The sequence below is a fragment of the Dermacentor albipictus genome, chromosome 3 (assembly GCF_038994185.2).
Source record: "Dermacentor albipictus isolate Rhodes 1998 colony chromosome 3, USDA_Dalb.pri_finalv2, whole genome shotgun sequence".
NCBI classification, from domain to species: Eukaryota; Metazoa; Arthropoda; class Arachnida; order Ixodida; family Ixodidae; genus Dermacentor; species Dermacentor albipictus.
The window spans coordinates 76,281,078-76,299,545 of NC_091823.1; the positions used below are offsets into that span (position 1 = coordinate 76,281,078).

General features: G+C 44.0%; 1 protein-coding gene across 1 annotated transcript in view; it reads right to left on the bottom strand.

Moving 5' to 3' along the window:
- LOC135900604 (uncharacterized) overlaps window positions 1–18,468 on the bottom strand; it is a 505,099-nt gene that overhangs the window by 261,284 nt on the left and 225,347 nt on the right. Inside the window, exon 3 of the mRNA XM_070535625.1 lies at window positions 7,236–7,275. Within this exon, the coding sequence (XP_070391726.1) occupies window positions 7,236–7,263 (28 nt within the window). The 5' untranslated portion in view covers window positions 7,264–7,275. The remainder of the gene's footprint in view (window positions 1–7,235; window positions 7,276–18,468) is intronic.

The window sequence follows — 18,468 nt, forward strand, 5'->3', positions numbered from 1 at the left end:
CACCCCAAAATATATTTCAAAATTATCCGTGTATAAGCCGCACCCTTGATTTTTGAGAAGGTTGGCAGTGTTATTTCTTCTGTGGTGGGAGAATTCCAAAGTAAGTGGTGCGGTTCCGTGAAGAAGGTTTGATTTGATTCTGACGCCAAAAAGGTCAATCTTCTAAGCCTGACAGACGTGATGAAACTCGTCGTTGGAAGAAGGTAAACACATGGCTTGTAATGGAAGCCTTGGCCAAACTGTCTGCCGCTTCATTCACAAATGTAGCTCTGCGTACAGGTATCGATACCAATCGTAAACTTCGCAAATGAGTTGGAGCCTGTGGGTACGTGTAAAGTTCTCACTATATGCGACTCACCGGGAGCAGTAAAAGATCTGCACAATAATAAAGAGTGGTAACCACGGCGGTTGTCTTGGAAAGTTGTAGCTTACGCTATGCTAGGACAACAGCTAGGTATTCTGTCAGGAATATTGGAGTGAAGTCTGGGAGCCGCACAAAAGAATTCTAATACAATGTTAAAAAATGCGTACACCAGCCTTTCATCACACTGCGAAGCATCCATTGCTATAATTACGTTTTTGTGGAGCTCATTCAAGTGATCCTGGAGTAGGCCGTAAGGAATATGCCAAGGAAGCTGCTTTGAATTTTGGGGTATATGTCATCATAAGTAAATACCAATGTATTTGAGATACCGCTTACCGTGATTACAACATTTATAAGTACATTTAACGGACTCAATAACGATTGTGTTATAATACCCTGTGGCATACTAAAACAAGGCCATGAGACTAAAAAAAAATTGAGCTGCTTTATTGATAAAGATCGACAGGGATCTTCTTAGTAGAGATTCGATGAGCCTTATGAACGTTTGAACGGTGAGTATTTGAAATCTCATTTTTAGGGATTGAAGTCGTGATTCATTTGAGAGCACGGCGTTTCCTACAAACTTTGGTATCCCCACCGTATGACATTGGAGAAGTGGCAGACACCTGAATTCACCCAGCATTCACCCGCCTATGCAACTGCGGATGTTAACTGGGCTTGCGCGAAGTGAGAAAACAATGCTGTACAGCTTATGCTTGGGCGTCGCATTCAGCAATACATATACCTGTTTGACTGGATTGGGTGATAGCGCCGAGTGCAATGCCTGCGTTGTCGAGGAGTTATAGAAAATCTATGGTGTTTGTGCCCATCTTTTGAAAGTGAAAGACATGACCTCTGCACAGCTCTAAACCAGTCAGATAGAAAACTGCTCACCTTGAGCAAGACCTTGGGACGATGGACTCGCATATCGCAGCTACAAAAGAGCACAAAAGCGCTGCTGCGATATTTGAACGCATCCGGATTGAGCGACAGTCTGTGATCCGGACTGTGTGACCGTCAGTCGATTTAGAATAGAAAAATGTTACCCCGTCAGCCATATCCACAGTGGACTTTCCTTTCTCTTTATCTTTCCCTCTACTTTCCCTTCCCCCAGTGTAGAGGAGCCAACCGGGCTCAGTTCGAGTTGATTTCCCTGCCTTTCATTTATCATTCTCTCTCTCTTGGTAGCCCCAGACATAATCGGAGCGCTTCCAGTTCCAGCAAAATTAGTGGAGGCAGCTTCTAAGCAGGGGAGCCGGAGAATAACAACCAAACTCTAGTATACATTGGATATACATGTGGTAAATCATTATCATTATCAGTGTGTATCTGCGCACGCCCCATCAATTATTGCTTATCCTTTGCGATACCCCCATTGCACGGGAATCTTTCTGGAGTTACATGTTCAAAATGTTAACGCCAGTTAAAATTTCCATCATAAATATTTCCAAGGTACGTGACTTCTTTTCTACTTGTGAAATAGTGGAATAGCGGTATGAAAGGGATGTACTCGTATTAACTGGGTCTTGTAGGGGAAAGACAAGAGCAGCGCTCTTATTTAGATTAAGGGACAAGTGGATACTGTTCAGCTATGCTTCTAGCTTGCAGAAGCATTCCTGTAAGCACTCATACAGTGACTGAATATCACTTGCCGAAGCAAAAAAATGTACGTATTTACATTCTGATGATAAGGAATGGAGCAGAGTAAGATATTAAATAACAGTGGAGGTAAAACAGCGCCTTGGGGAAGCCCGCGCATTTGTCTGAATTTTATCCATTAACTTTCACTTTGTGCACAGTAAAACTCCCTGCTCTGTAAGAACTCAGTAGTCCACATTACGAAGTATTCAGGTAATCCAGTATCCTGCATCCTCTCAATTAATATAGGGTATTCCAAACTATCGTATACTTTAGAAATGTCTAGTGTAGCTGGAGCTAAACATTGTTTTTAGTAACGAGCCAAGTGAATTCGGCTCTTTAGCTCTACGTGTGCGCACCAGATTGACATCTCTGACCTAGATATAATTCGGCAGGGGCTCAATAACTCTCTTATGATAATCAATTTAATTTTACATGCGTGTAATAATCTTTCTATTAATTTTACGAAATTTAACGTTACAGAAATAGGCCGAATATTGTCTAGCACATACCCTTTGCCATGATTTTTAAGCATTGGAAACACTTCCGTGATTCTCCACGCAGGAGGGATCCATGCCTATTGTATAGAATAAATTACGATATCTAAAAAAAGGTTAGGAGTGACTTCAAACTAAATTTTAAGCATCTTAGAAGTGAGCCCATTGGGACTTGAGGCTGCAGCTGCTAATCATGAAACAACGTAGGACAATGCTGAGAAAGAGATTCTTCGAAATCTTCTATTGTACCCTGTCTCTGAGGAGAGGAGGGTAAACAGGTCCTGAATCGAGTCTCCAGAAACCTCGCAATTACATCTAGAAAGTCAGTTTTTTCACGTATGGTTAAGACTGTTGACTCCAGGTCCAATGGGCGAGGAATAAGTTTTTGCGAGCTTAAAAATTGAAACAGTATACGCTCATTATTTGACGTTAACATACATTAAAAATGACTGACATTGTAATCACGTTTTGCCTTATATACCGTTCTTTTAAATGTTTCAGGAATAAATTTATATTTGTTCCAGTTTCTCGGAAACTGGTTGTGCGTGAGTTGTTTCTACTCAGCTTTACGTCACTTGTAGTTTCGCGAGCAGTCGTCATTCCATTAATTTTTAGAAGTAGAGTATTTGCATGCCTTTATCTAGAATTCAGATTTTTTGCGCGACATGTCTAAGATTGAGCAGGCATCATCAGCATTCCATGTATAACTGTCAAATCTATGGTAATCCATGCCAGAACACATTCGCACCTCTACGGTGGACTGCATCACTGTACACACCATTAGAACATGATCCCTGTTTTTCCCAACGGCCACCGTTTCCCACGAGAAAATGGAAATACCTCGACCTGGAAATGTAAGCTCCAGCAAAGATCGAAACTGTCCTCGAAGAAATGTAACCAAATCCTATTTTCACAGAAAAAAAATTAGTTGTTGCCCAGTCCCATATGCGCTTTCCACACAAATATGATGTGAGTTGAACTCTCCAGCCAACACAATCTCTTTACCACAGTTTACCGGAACTGAGTCTAATGGGCATGTATCCTGCAGAACCGGAGGAAATTATACAGGATGTCAACTGTCATGCACCAAGATTTTAAATATATGCCAATGCCACGTAGCTTCGCAAGACTAAGGTAACATTGTTAGCCGTCGCTTAGAGATACTGTGATATATTTTTGGATTCCGCCTAATTACATCATTATCCTTATTTAATTAATCAACTTTTCAAGTATTTGAATTAGATGAAAAGTGTCCGTGAGAAAACTGTAGAGCAACAAAGCGAACCTCCGATACAGCTTTCTGTTGCTCAATACGTGCTACATAAAAGTGTTTTCCCTAGCGCGAAAGAAGTCCACAAATACGCGGAATATTTCCGCGTGACTGGCTGCTCGGGGACTTTGCGTGTATTTGCGAGCTTGTTTCACGTTCGCAAAAAGACTTTAGAACGTATCGATCAAGAGAAAGCTGGGAGTTTTTCATGTTGCTCCACAATTTCCTAATTGACACTTTTCATCTACTTATAATATTTGAGACGTTTATTAATTGTTAAAGCCTAATTATCTAATTACGCGGAATGAAAAAAATTATCTGAGCATCTGCAAGCGACGGCAAACAACATTACTTTGTTTCTGTCTAAGTGGCATATGCGTATTTTAATGTTCGGCTCAAATGATGTGGCACATCCTGTATATCTCAGAAAGTGCACTTAGTGTAGCAAGTTGTCCTCCATGTACTTTATTTGTTTTAAATCGTGTTTTACGAATAATGAGAGGCGGAAAGAGTGTAGCGACGCGCCTGTTGCACGTTGCCTGCGATTCGGTGGTTATGACGTCACGCGCGTCGTGAGATGCCGGCGCGGCTACAGCAGCGGTTGCGGCATATGGATGGGGAGGTGCGGTGACCACGGCGGCGCTTGTGTCGGCGTAGCGTGCTGCCGTAAGAAAAAAAAAATTGCGTTGGTAGAGCGTGGTTAAACGAAGTTTGTCGAGCTATAGCACGGCTTCACTTGCTTTGGGAAAGGACACAGACGATGCTCTGCGCCGTCAGCAACTACCGCGTCTACTTGCACCGCAAGACAACACACACACGCTGCTCGGCGCAGCAGCAACAGCGAGCGAATTAACCTCCACGCTGCGTCTCGCTTCAACGCAAACTGAGCGTCGAAAGCACAGCGCATACGATTCTGCCAGCACTCGGCGCACTTTGTACACATCGCAGATCGCTTTGAAGATATGGCGGCCATGCGACGTACGCAGCAACCGCCGGTACAGGGGTAGGCTAAGTCTCAATTTGACCTTGGCTGAGCTTGAAAGTCAGATTTACGTACCCAGATGTTTTCTGGGTTTGTACCTGGAGTAGTAGAGCTATCTCTCTGAAAATGTATGATTTAATAATGTATGCAGTCCATGTATGCATATTAAACAGCTTCGCTGGTAATCCGTCCCCATATGAATGTTGCCACCGCACGCATTTTTTTCTGAGAAACTCTGTTTGTTGGATGTTGTGTCGGTGTTTCTTTTTATTATACGCATAAGATCATACTAATGCCTGTATAAGGCACCAGCCGCACCTATGCTGTATAGTGTTGAATATGCATAAACATCCTAGCGTGAAGTCAATAAGAATTAAGAATAGATGCGCTGTAATTCATCATGTAATTCGGAAACTAGGGAATATGGACGGTCAGATTAAAACAAGTTGACACCACCAACACATCACTCTTGCACACAGAAACAGGAGTCTGATGTGTGTGCCACGGAAAACACGTCACTCGCGTACACGGACACAATTGAAGCATCGTGGCGCCTCTTCAGAAGCATCAATTATGATTGATGGGAAGGTTATACCTTCGGTGACCCACTACAAGTTTCTCGCAGCCATCATCGACCATGACTTATCTTTGTCGAAGCACATCTCTGCAATAAGAAAAAGCTCGATAGCTTTACTCAAATCATTCGATATATGTCTGGAAAATCGTGGGGCCATCCAAGTCACCTCTTCTGCAGCTCTACCAGGAACATTCTGTTGGCTACCTCAGCTACAGTGCGCCTGTACTTTCTCGGATACACACAATACTCTTGCGTGTATTGTGTCTACAACACGCATCCACGTATTGGACAACGTGTATATAGTAGCTCATTGTACCATAACATAATCACCTGCCACCCAATTTTCCCTGTATTTCTCACTTCCCCTTGCCCCAGTGAGAAGTAGCAGGTTAAAGACACGTTCTACAGGCCGACCTCTGCTCCTTTCTCTTCATTAAAACCTGCTCTTCAGTAGGAAGCAAGCCCTGCAAATTCTTTAGACAAAACAAATCTTTAATGCTCTATCAACGCAAACATATACGTGCAAACGATCCTGTAAAAGAGCCATACATGTACTTCTTGATCAGTACATGTTGGCGGGCGGATTATCAGAGGGTGCAGAGCCTGCCCCCGTGGAAAGTTTCTTCCGTATCGAAAAATAGCAGGGCCTTACAGAATATATTATGTACAAGTCAAAATCAATTGACTGTAAGTGTCTCTAATCACAAGTGTCACTACAAGTGTCACTTATCTATAAGTGATACAAGTGTAAATTCGAGCATCCCTCAAGTTGGCAACCCTTAGACTCCAGTCCGGTGCAGTCCTCGTTCTTTGGCATAGCCCCAGCAGGTGGCTAAATCCCGCAGTGATCGCTGTAGCAATGCACCTTGAACACCTTGAACGTAAGGCCTCATCCCAGGCCCAGGTGACCAGAGGTGTATATGCCACATAATCCAGAAGTCTCTGGAGAGGTATTTCCTCCACCCGTGCAAGGTTATGTGTAAGGGTACAAACATACAGATTCATTAAGGCGTGTGTGTCCTGTCGAAGTAATTTTGGTGGTAGGGAGGCTGAGGAACATCAGAAAGCAGGAAAGCAGGAAAGCAGGTAGGGCTTCCCATGCGGATACAAAGGATGCATTTTTTGTTTGCTAGCATATTGTGTTGATACTAACAACTTTACTGCAGCTAGCGGGCTGTGGTGATGAATCGGGGAATAGCTGTGAAGTCCGCGTCTGTGCCTTCGAAGATTGGTCGTGTCTTGAAAATATGCTTTAGGTGTTTCACCTTGCTTAGCGACGCGTAGTAGACGGAGACCACACTGATGTTGATCAGTACACCGGTGTTATTAATTACGTCATGTATGAACTGTAGCTCAAGTATTAGAAAGCACTCAGGATTTTCTGCCTTGTAGTTAAGTGGCTTGAATTAGAGAAGGCCATGGACTGAAGTCTCCCTTCCAACGTGAGTGCAACAATACCAATACAAACTAGGATCCGGGCATTTGAAATGCATGCCCATCTCCATGCCTATGTAAAGAAGGCCACACGAAACTGCAGTGGCAAGCGGTACCCGTTACAAACTTTCTTGAGCCTTGCGGACCGTTTTCTTCAAGAAAGAAAATGCGAATCCTGGGGCTGGCAGCACTTTAACCAGCGCCTCGGCATCGAAGATGCGGTGGCCTTACCCATGTGCTTTGACTTATCTAGCTTCGCTTTAAAACAGAGCACGATATCAACGTCTTTTGGAAGAAACTTTAGTGTTTAAATATACTGTGAGCTGGATGACCAAAGACAGATCTCACTTGCCTGCAGAAATTAAATTATGAGCTGACGTAGCCAACAAACGCAGTAGCTTGAATATAACTACGTAAGGGGCTTAAAGTAATTAAAGACGTTCTCTGTGACCCACTCTGGTTCAGTTCACTACCTGTATATTGGCCAGTAGTCGTCTTCATGGAAGTACCAGGCTGAAAGAGAAAAACAGGAAGCCAATGGAGCGAATAACCTTTCGTGTCAAGGCTTTAGTATAATGATCATGCAAAACATGCGTGTAGCTCATGGCGTCAAAAGGACAATGGTTGTAAAAAAAAAGTTGCGGTTGTGAATAGGCAAAGAACTTTCTTCCTTTCGCGCTCCTCCCGCCCCCCCGCCCCCCATATGTGATGAGAGCGACGAGAACAAACATTCAGCACATCACTATTTGTTGCAGACGAAAGCCGGATGTTTGTGCTGGAAATCATCCGCCTATTTCCAGCCACCACTGAAGTCGCTGCTGAACCATTTTACCACTCCCTTGCTGATGCAGTTAACAAGGCTTACTGGTAGAAATAACGACAGTAGGCTCGCAGCTGCAGCCGGCTTCTGTACAGAGACTATTAAGGCAGCCTCAAAGAATGGGGCATTCGCAATTTTGATTATAAATTTTGAGAGAGTGTCATGTCCTGTAGGACCGAGATGACAAACTAATTCAAACGAAATGGCACCTACACAAGGCGACGTTTGCTTTGCTCGCTCAACACAGACATCAATTCAACGATGCTGAAAAATGCGTATAGAGAGTCTTGACTTTTATTATTGAGCAATGCTTTGATAACTTTCACAGTAACAATACTACTGTGCTTTGGGATAAATTTAAAGAAATTATCGCCCACTGCCTTAGCAACTTTATTCCTAATAGAACTAAAAAAACTTCCAAGACTACTCCCTGGATAACGAGAAAGATCTTGCACCTTAAAAGAAAAGTTAAGCGCTTAAGACGACGATGTGCCTCACGTGCTTCAATTCATGAAATCCAAAATAAGCTAAACCAAGAAGTGCGGCTAGCTAAGCGCTGGTATTTTCACCATACATTGCCAAATTTCATTCAAACGGCACCCCAAAAATTTTGGGCTTTTCTAAGCTCAAAAACCAAGCCAATTAATCAAATTGTTCACGAGGGCCATGTGGTTGTCGAAAAACAACGCATCGCGGATCACTTCAATAATTATTTTCAGAGTGTTTTTTCCAATTTTGATGGTGGTATAAACGTTAACCGCATGTCATGCAACTCGACCTCTGATATTGTATCGCAACCGGGTGTAGTGTCGATGCTGCTGAACCTCAAAGCTAAATCATCTCCAGGACCAGACAACATACCGAACGCTTTTCTGCGCAGATATGCTCAAGCGCTAGCCCCTTTTCTTGTTGTTATCTTCCGTTCCTCGTTATCTACGGCTAATCTTCCTACAGACTGGCTTACTGCACGTGTCGTTCCCATACCGAAAAAAGGTGACAGAACCCTAGTAACTAGTTATCGTCCTATCTCATTAACTTCATCATGTTGCAAGTTAATCGAGCATATTATAGCTAATGAAATAACCAAATTCCTAAATGACAACAACGTACTGTCTCCTCATCAGCATGGTTTCCGGAAGGGTTTTTCTACTGTGACACAATTAACCACAATTATTCACAACTTCGCAAGTGCTCTTGACAAGTCAAGCCAAATTGACGTAATATTTTTAGACTTTAAGAAAGCGTTTGACCTTGTACCTCACAATAAACTTATAGAAAAATTACAGTCAATAGATCTTCCAGCCTATATTATTAACTGGGTGGCGGCTTATCTATCTAATCGCAAGCAGTTCGTTTCAATTGATACTTACTCTTCTAACGAACTTTCAGTAACCTCTGGAGTACCTCAAGGTAGCGTGCTAGGACCTTTACTATTTCTAATTTACATAAACGACATCACTAACGAAATTTCTCATCCCGTTCAAGTTAGACTGTTTGCTGACGATTGTGTGTTGTTTAACGAGGTTACTTGCCACGATGATCAATTAATGCTTAACTCTGACCTTCAAAACATTCTTTCCTGGTGCAGTCGGTGGGGTATGGAATTGAACAGAGAAAAAACTGTTTATATGTCCATAACAAAAAAAATTAATAAAATGTCGTTTGTCTATAACCTCGGCACGGAACCACTAACCAAGGTCAGCGAATATAACTATCTTGGAATCACAATAACCAGTGACCTCAGCTGGAATAGGCACATTTCTAACGTATGTAGCTCGTCTTTCAGGAAACTTTGTCTTCTCAGGCACAAACTAAAGCACGCTCCCTCTAGTACTAGATTACTGGCTTACACTTCACTCATCCGACCGAAACTGGAATATGCATGCATTGTGTGGGATCCCTATAAGAAAATTAACATTAACACTTTAGAGATGGTCCAACGTAAAGCTGTCAGGTTTATTTTTTCTAAATATAGACTGAGTGACTCTCCTACTAGCCTAATGATTCAACATAATATCCAAACGCTACAACTACGCAGGAAAATACAACGACTGAAATTTCTTTTCTTGCTTAAAAACAACTGTTTGTCCCTCCAGCCGCAGGCTTATGTTCAACCACTTACAGCGCGCCGAACACGGCATCGTCACGCTGATTCTTTGACGCCTTATAACACCCGAACTAACCTTTTCAAGTTTTCATTCTTCCCTCGCACTGTAACAGATTGGAACAGCCTGCCATTATCACAATTGATAAACACAGATTCTATTGACCGCTTGTGTCTTTGATACTGGGGGTATTGCCATATGGGCAAACCTTGTTACTGTTTTCTTCTTTTTTTTTTAAACGTGAATATTGTATAATACTTTCCACATCATCCTTATTCTATACAGTATTTTGCAATGAGCGCTCGTTCAGCTTCTGGTACTTTTTTTTTCCCCTGTCTCGATAGTGGTTGCCAGTGCTCACATATGCGTGTGATACAGTTCTAATGTTTGTCAAGTTGCCTTCCTTCAGTGTACCTTCTCTTAATCTTATTAGTCGTCGCTTTCATTTTTTGTTTTCTTATAATATTTACATATGTTGCATTGCTTTTGTATTTTCTTTTCATGTCTGTATGTATATATAAGCACGTGCATATGCAAATATTTATGTATTCTGCCCCTCCTGCTTGGGCCCTCATTTGGGCCTGCAGTATTGTATAAATAAATAAATAAATAAATAATTATCTCCCTGATTGAGAATATCTGTGATTTGGCGATTACTCAGAATGAATGGATGAGAAGACGTGGCACATGCTGGTCGTGTTATTAGCCACAAGAATCTTCCCACCGTATCTTCAGTACAGTTTAAGCTAATTGATTTGAAAAACGTTTCTCACACCTATTTTTTTTTTGCTGATGTACCCTACTGGCTCTGGCAGCACTGCTACCTGCAGCATGTGTACCTGAATAACAGAACTATGTAAATTAGTAAAGTTAATCGCTATCGAAACAACGCACTTCCCTTTCTAGTCCCGTCGCTGTTTCTACAGATTTAACTTTTGACTAGGGCTCGCCAGGTGCCAGCCGCTGAAACAAAGCATGCATTTTAAGGTCCATTCATGCGGCTTGTCGACCCGGCAAGATTAACATGCATGGAAGCTTCTGCTTGAGGCACCATGCTGGAAGATACGAAGCTGGGCTGGTATTCACGAAATAATTATTACACCGCAGCTGTTCATAAGAACGCATGCCAGTAAATCGGGATGTGAGACCTTAGTTTAGTGAAAGCGGTGGGCCAATGGCAAATCGAACTTATAGAAGAAAAGCTTCAGACGTTCGTGCTCAACAGATTGTGGTAGACTTGCCGGGAGAGACAGGTGATCTTTGCCATGTTCGCTGCAGATAAATGTGCCCCCTCAGGTTCTTACGTGTCATTAAGAAAGCCAGACATAGGATACTGGCTGTTAGACTGCAAATGCAGACGGAGACATTTGCTGACAAGAAATTGAGCACGTTGGAGATATCGCACACTAGTTAGGCTGGAATGGATGTCGACACCCTAGAACTGTTCAAGCCGCTTTAATATTTGCGTCCAACGAAGGATACAATGGTGTTCACGGCAGTACAAAGTACAAATATGTTCTGGAGCAATCGAAGTCGTAAAGTAGAATCACTGCCCTTAATTTTTTTTTTATTTGGCACGCCAGCAATTGCTGTCTTGGAAGGAAAAAACGAGACATTACGCGCACTACACCGCAACCAGGAATTGAGAGGATGCTAAGGGAGGCTCAGTGTATGCGTAAAATGTCAAGAGCGGCAAAACGAGACAGAACAAATGCGAAGGCAGTGATCAAGCTTCGTGCGTCACAAATCGGAAAATACAGTCGCCGTGGAGGTTCGAAGATTCGGTGTTACTGCCGCGCCCGAAACTCGATTTACATTCGGAGGCTGTATTATATCCCCGGCAGCATAAGTAATTAGGCTGTAATTGCTTATTCGACTGAAGTTTTCCCGATGCGTATGCAAATGGGTGCCCAGCTCGGCAGACGTTTCTTACGTGAACTGCTTCAATCTGTTTTCCACGGCGGCATTCGGTTGAGATATTGATGCAGCCCGTTGAATCCAGTCGACCATTAGGCAGTAATTCTCCGTCGCTGATTGCATAGGCGATGCTCTGGTCTGCTTCCTTTCGAACTTGTTGTACCCCTTATGTTACGCATGTTAGCAAATGGCCAAAACTGTTTTGACGATGCAGACGTTTTTTTTTTTACCGCGGTCACTCGCTAATAATAAATTTTATGTATGATTTCTGCACACACTATTATACATACAAGTCCCTTTGCGGCGTAATAATACTACCGGAAACGTATTTGTATTTGGAGCAGCCTATATAGAAGAAAGACAAACAGGCTTGAGGAAGCCCTGCCCATTAGATATTTATAAGTCCTAGACTCATCGGCTCACACGCCAGATAACATATTTATGCTGTCCTAAGTCAGAAAGTTCGCGTTTAGTGCGTAATCGCGAAGAAAATCGCGTGGCGCTGCTTACAGCATCGTAAATATCCAATAATTTGTCGCAGCAACACGTACACTTTCCTGCGCCCTGTTGTGACTTCTCAGACAGTTATCGTCAGAGGCACATTGTCGACGCGTAGCTACTATGATTATGCTATAAAAAAAACGAAGAACAAAAGAGGGAGAATATAAAAAAAGAAAAGAAAATAGTGGAAAGGACGAAGAAAAGAATGAAAATTATTGATTTACAATATTGAAAATCTATAAAGGTGCACTGCCGCATATTCAACGAGTCGCTTTTCATGCTACTCTTTCTGAAAGAATGAACATTTAGGGATCTTGTTGCGCCAGACGTGAATAATGGGACGCATGCATGGGTACGCATACAAAATGTCGGATAATGATGATGCATAAACTTTATAGGTTTGAGCAAGCGAAGCCTTCACCCGACGAGGGTGTAAAAAAAACTAAAGAAAAGTTTCGACTAAGTGTCGACGTTGAAGAAGACAAGGTAAACGTACATGATGGTAGAGTGTACTAGATAGAGGGAGTGGGTCCAGCGTGGGCTTCCCTCTGAGGCATTTTTGATCAAAACATAGGTGGGGCCGCCATCACCTTCACGTGAATGAGGGGGTCGGGAACCCCACCGCAGCTGCAGGGAACTTATACGGGCGTTTCACACTGGTGTATATAGTTTTGTTTCATGGTGGCGGAAAAAGGTGACTGCGTTCCACACCGACGTGTTGCAGAGAAAAAATAGAGAAAGAGCGACAGAAATAGTGCAAGCGGAGCAAGAACAACGGTGTGTCGAGCAAACGACAGCGACTCGTCCCGCCAGCACGCTGGAGCTAGTGGGCACAGCAGAAACAGCCGGAGCTTCAGGATAAGGTGACAGCGGCCCCGCAGTAATATCAGCGTTATTATTGCAATAGAAATTAACGGACACTCCAGGTGCATTTATGCCGTCGCCGTCGCCGTTATGTTCCAGATGAAGTCCAAGGGCGATAACACTGTCGCTGCGCGCTGTATTCTGTATGTGCGAGTGAAAGCGTGTGAAGGGAGCCGACGAACGCGGCTAAATCTTACGTGGGCGAGGGAGGAAAGCGGGGAGAAAGCGCGTCATCTGCCGTCGTGCTCGCGACACCGAGGGGAGTGGGAGCGGAGCAACTGTGCATGCACGGTTGCCCGGCGATCTGCGCTAAGTGCACAGTCTAGGTACGCCGGCGGCTCATACCTTTGCGCATGCCGTGTTCTCGCCGCTCATTTTGCGTTGAAGCGATATACAGCACAAAGGTGACTTCGCTCACAGCTACTGCCACGCTTCCTCACGCCAGCCATTTCACAGCGAGTCTGGTGGTGGTGAATTGTAGCAACAGGCGGGTTTAGCCTGGCGATCAAGGCCGGCGATTGCTCCGCCTGAAATACGAAATACGTACAGCGAGTGTCCGCAGTCATCGAGTGTGATGCGTTCATGTTTGCTTGTGCGCGCTGACAACAAGGGAACGTTTACAAGTTTATACGGACAGATAACCTACTATCCTTACATTGTAGCGCTGTTTACTATATGCTATGGCAATCGATGCTTCGCCTTTCGAGCAAAACTGCGACAGTTTCTTTTTTTTTTTGCATAGACTTTCTTACACTAACTACTAGAGGGAACTGGGGCGCTGCAATCGTTCGACCATCGTGGGAATGATGGGTAGTACATGGATTTGTCTCATCTTCTTGCTAGATGCTTCAGACGTTCTTGTGACTTCGTTTATGACCCTTTATCTGGGCCTATATTGGCCTAAGTTTCGAAGCAATTTACACTTCCTTTTAATGCAGAGAGTAATAAGACCTGGCAAGCACGCATAATCGCTGCTAACTGCAGTGGTTCCGCGTGTCCATGCGCTCGTAGCGTAATGTTTTCAATATGATGTTTTTGTACTAGAGAAACCGTGTTGGAATGTTGAGTCGGACAATTTTATTAGCGCTTATTCATTATTTATAACACAGTATTCTCTTTAACATGATCACTTCGCAGAGTCACGATGCCATATCAAGCCAGAAGGATGAAGTTTAGACAAATCCACGTACTACCCAACATTTTCATGTTGGCTGAAACTGCCCTGCTTAAAGACACTAGTGCCACAGTTCTCCCTACCAATTGTATGAAACTCCACGATTTTTCGAAACCCCATCGGCGCTTCCACGGCGTCTGCTGGACCAACTCCCTCATTCTAGTACACTATAATGATGGATAGAATTATTCAATTATTTAGTGCTGGTTATTTATGTGCATTTCTTTTTCCGTTTCCCTTATTCACTCATTTCGTATCTCATTCGATCGTATTTCACGCGCAGTTGCGTGGACCTTCCTTTCTTTAGCGTCGACACTTGGCTGACCTTTCATATCTTTTGTCACAACCCGAGGCGTTGGTCGATCCCGTAATAGTGCAGTTTGTGAGGCATTGGGGCTCATTTTTTTTACTAAATTGACGCTATTTGCGCGCTACTGGTAATGTTACCTACTACATGACTAATTAGCGCTTCTCGCCTTCTTGAGACCTACATTTCGATAACTTTTGTGACTCGCTACGACGTTTTTAAAGCGCGAAAAGACCGTCTTTTTTCTTCTTAACGTGGTTAGAAGATATCAGATTCCAGATAGGCCAAACCCGTGAGAAATAAGCAACTGAGACAGTGTCTTCAAAAATTAAGGATGCATTGTCTTATCAATACCGATACTTGCGTTCTGGAGATTATCTCACCTGCTCTTCCTCATTCACTTCAAATGTGTTTATTCGCGAGCTCGATATACTTTGCGTTAGTACCTAAACTATACTTACAGGTTAGTTTGGCTAGTATGCTTTACGAAATGAGACGATTGTGACGTCCGAGTTTTGCATTGTCACAGCCAGGGAGGTTATTCCGCGGGGCCGATTATGCGTGGTTCGTGGGTGTTTGCCTAAATCCCAAATGCCGGATGACAGCGAAGATAAGGTGCAACATGGCGCATTCGCTATACAGACATTACCGATCTCTGTATCCCTAAAGTGTTCGCCGGAAGCACTTAGCAAGTTCTAATCTGCGGGATGTTGCGAGGTGACGTGACAGAATGGTAGATCTAAGCGAAAGCTCCGCCAAATATACTGCACGCAACCGTTTGGTGCAATTCCAAGTGGCATACGTTCTCAGAGCTAAAGTGGCGTCGGAGGCATCCTGTAGTGAGAAACACAGTCGGCTATCTTCTTGTAAACTTGCCCAGTCACTGATATGAACAGAACTCGGTGTTGCTCTGAGTCCCTATACAGAAAAGAAGACGACGGGATAAGACCAGTTGGAGACAGCCATAAGCTAAATGGCACCGCAGTTTAGGCTTTCCTTTCTTCCCCGCTCTCTCTCTAGCTCTCGTCGGCACTAAAGATTCCTTAGGTGGGTGTCATACGTCTCCGCAAAACTTCGTGGACCGCAATATCGCGGTCCGCGATGAAACAGCTTTACGCCACGCCCTCCATGCAGTGGATCCCAAGGCCGCGTGGCAGAGTGCTGTGCCATCTAACGCTGCGTCGTCCGGTGAAAGCACTTCTGTTCCGCACTTTCCGAGTCTGCAAGGCGCACACACCTTCGCCTGGGCGTTATAAAAGGTGAGACCATAAAAAGTTACTGCGCGGCTGTGAGAAGCTGTCCACTATCGGGCACTTGGCTGCCGGAGAAAGCAGCGAATGTACAAAACGAGGAGGAAAGTGCAACTGCTTTCGCCCCGAAAACAAACGACCACTGCAAGCGTGCGGAGATCGCGAGCGGCAGTAAGGCGAACGAGCCGTAGCTAAGATTACATGGAAGCAGAAAGAAAGTAAGAGAAATGAAGTGACTTAAACACGAGATTGCATCAACGTCAGCGCGGAAAAAAAAGGAAAGTAGGTGTGATGCGGAGCGAGAAGAATTCCAGGAACTTCTTGAAATCTTCTTGACGCGACAGTGCCTTGGATATACTCTAGCGCAGTGTGGAATTCGACTGGAAGTCCTGAGAGGAGGCACACGCAAATAGAAAATTGACTGCGGCGACGCCGAGAGAAGTAAACAAGTATTCTGAACATTCAGCAAACAGGGTAAAAAGTCTTGTCTTTTACTCTGCACATGAAACAAGAAGGACGCAAACAAGAACACCAGTTCTGGGAAAGCCTTACACATGCGGTGCGAAGTAAATATGAGCTAACTTTACGGCGAATACTGATAAGCGAAGGCGCCTGTATGCATTATGGCAATAAGTAGGTAAGCATGTAGTTTAATCTGGAAGCAACCCGATAGTTAAGTGAAAATTCAGAGTCATCCCATTCTGTGAAGGTGGGTGCCCGTCGGAGCTGTAATTATGCTGGTAAATGTGTTGATTGAAAATAAAAGACATATCGCACAATAAATTTCATTATGTTACGATTTTTTTGTTTTATTAAATTGCGCGCTCAGTGCTTTTTCATATTTAACCTTCTTTGCTTTTTTAGATTTGTTATTTGGTCACCAAGATGACTATCGCTTCATGATCGCTATGATATACGGCCAGTGGTTCTGTGGCGACACTGGAAAAGTTCGTGGCCAACTTGAGGTCTATGCACCACCCATGACGCGTCGTGGGCACACTGATGTTTGTGTAACATTGAATGCCGAGCCTTTCCAAGAGAAACGCCACGAACCACTTTCCGTCTGGCCGAGACACTACGTCTACGTCGAAATAACCCACAATTACGATGGGAGTGGAGTCGGTAGGGGTGTTCCAACCAAAGATGCATACGCTTGGCGTTTGCGGCACGATCTTCTCCCGTATTACGTGCCGCCTGCCGTCCCCGCGCACATTCCTGCATCTGCTCACGATGGAGTTCTTCGTAGGCGTGCTGCGCTTCCGCAGTCGTCACCGCACGCGGTCTGCCCATCGCACGGGTGGAAGGAAACTGAGATAAGGTTACCTGGTTTGCCTATAGAGCCCGTTACGTCAAACCGCAATTCATAGTAACCAGTGTCTGTTAATGTTCTACTTTTTTACTGCGATATATTTTTTATTACAATACGTTTTGACACTTCTCGCGATTAAACGCAACTGGGGCATACCCGGCGATATGCCTTTGTTTTATGCCTTAGGTCTTTTAGGTATGGGGTGGCCGCCACCTTTTTTGCTTACGCACAAATACCGCCAGAACCTCGCTTATAACAGCGCCACTGCAAAACGAGCAATGTAGACGACATACTGATCTGAGAAATCTGCGCGCAAGCAGGTGGCTAACGCAGTCCAAAGGAGTATTCGAAAAGAAAAGTGCTTCTGAAAACTAAAAAAAGAAAAAGACAATCTATATTTTAAGAATTCGGACATATGCATGTTTTATGTACGTTAGCTTTCGCTGTGTGCAAGCTCATGTACCTTATTGTTTTCTGAATTTCGACTGTGCATATAATGACTGCTCTGGTAACGCGCAATGTGACTGTACGTGAGTGAGTTGCTGATGCGAGGTGTTCTGGCTATGCTTTCAGTATGGCTGGTCATGCCTGAGGGATGAAATATTTTGTTCAATCGCCATTTCTTTTCTTTGTGTTTTTGACCCACCATGGTAGTCTTGTAGCTATGGCGTTGCACTGCTGAGATTGAGAACCTGGCGGCCTCATTTCGATGAAGGCGGAATTCAAGAACGCCCGTGTACTGTGCAATGGGCGCCGGTTAAAAAAGTCTAGGGATTCCAAATAAGTCTGGAGACTCCCCCCACCCCCTTCCCACCTCTTACTACGGGCGTGTTTCTTAATCAGATCGGGGTGTGGCAGGTGAAACCCCTAAACTTAATTAAATGTCTGACTTCGCTTTTTCTTGCTCTATTGCTTGTTTGTTCTTGACGTTCCGCATATTTGTCACATCAAATTTATTTTTGATGATCGAGAGCATTGGACCTTCACTAGAATATTTCCCTAGGATCACGCGAGGATTGTCTTCCCTCATTAGTTCTCGCTCTAACTATGTATTTACGTATATTGTACGTAGGCTGAGTGGAGCCACGTACCAAGCGACTAAGAGGGAGAAATAATAATAGCATATATATATATAAAAATATATAAAAACTTCACCGACAATTACGATACTCTCTAATGCGATATTTGAGCGCACATCTACGTGCTTTCATTTCGCGATAAATTGGCTGGCACGCATGCTCTTTCTCGTGCGGCACGTTCGAAAACGGAGCAAAGTGTGGCGCGACTGAATCGCTAACTGGAGATCACGAGAGCCAGCCGCCACCGACAGACCTACCAGACGACGCGCGCTACTCTGGCGCCATCTCGTAGCTATCGTCGCTGCACTGCGCTTTTCTTCTCGCGCTTTCGCCATACCCTCCTCCGCTTTCCACCTCACGGTTCCGCTGCACCCTTCTCT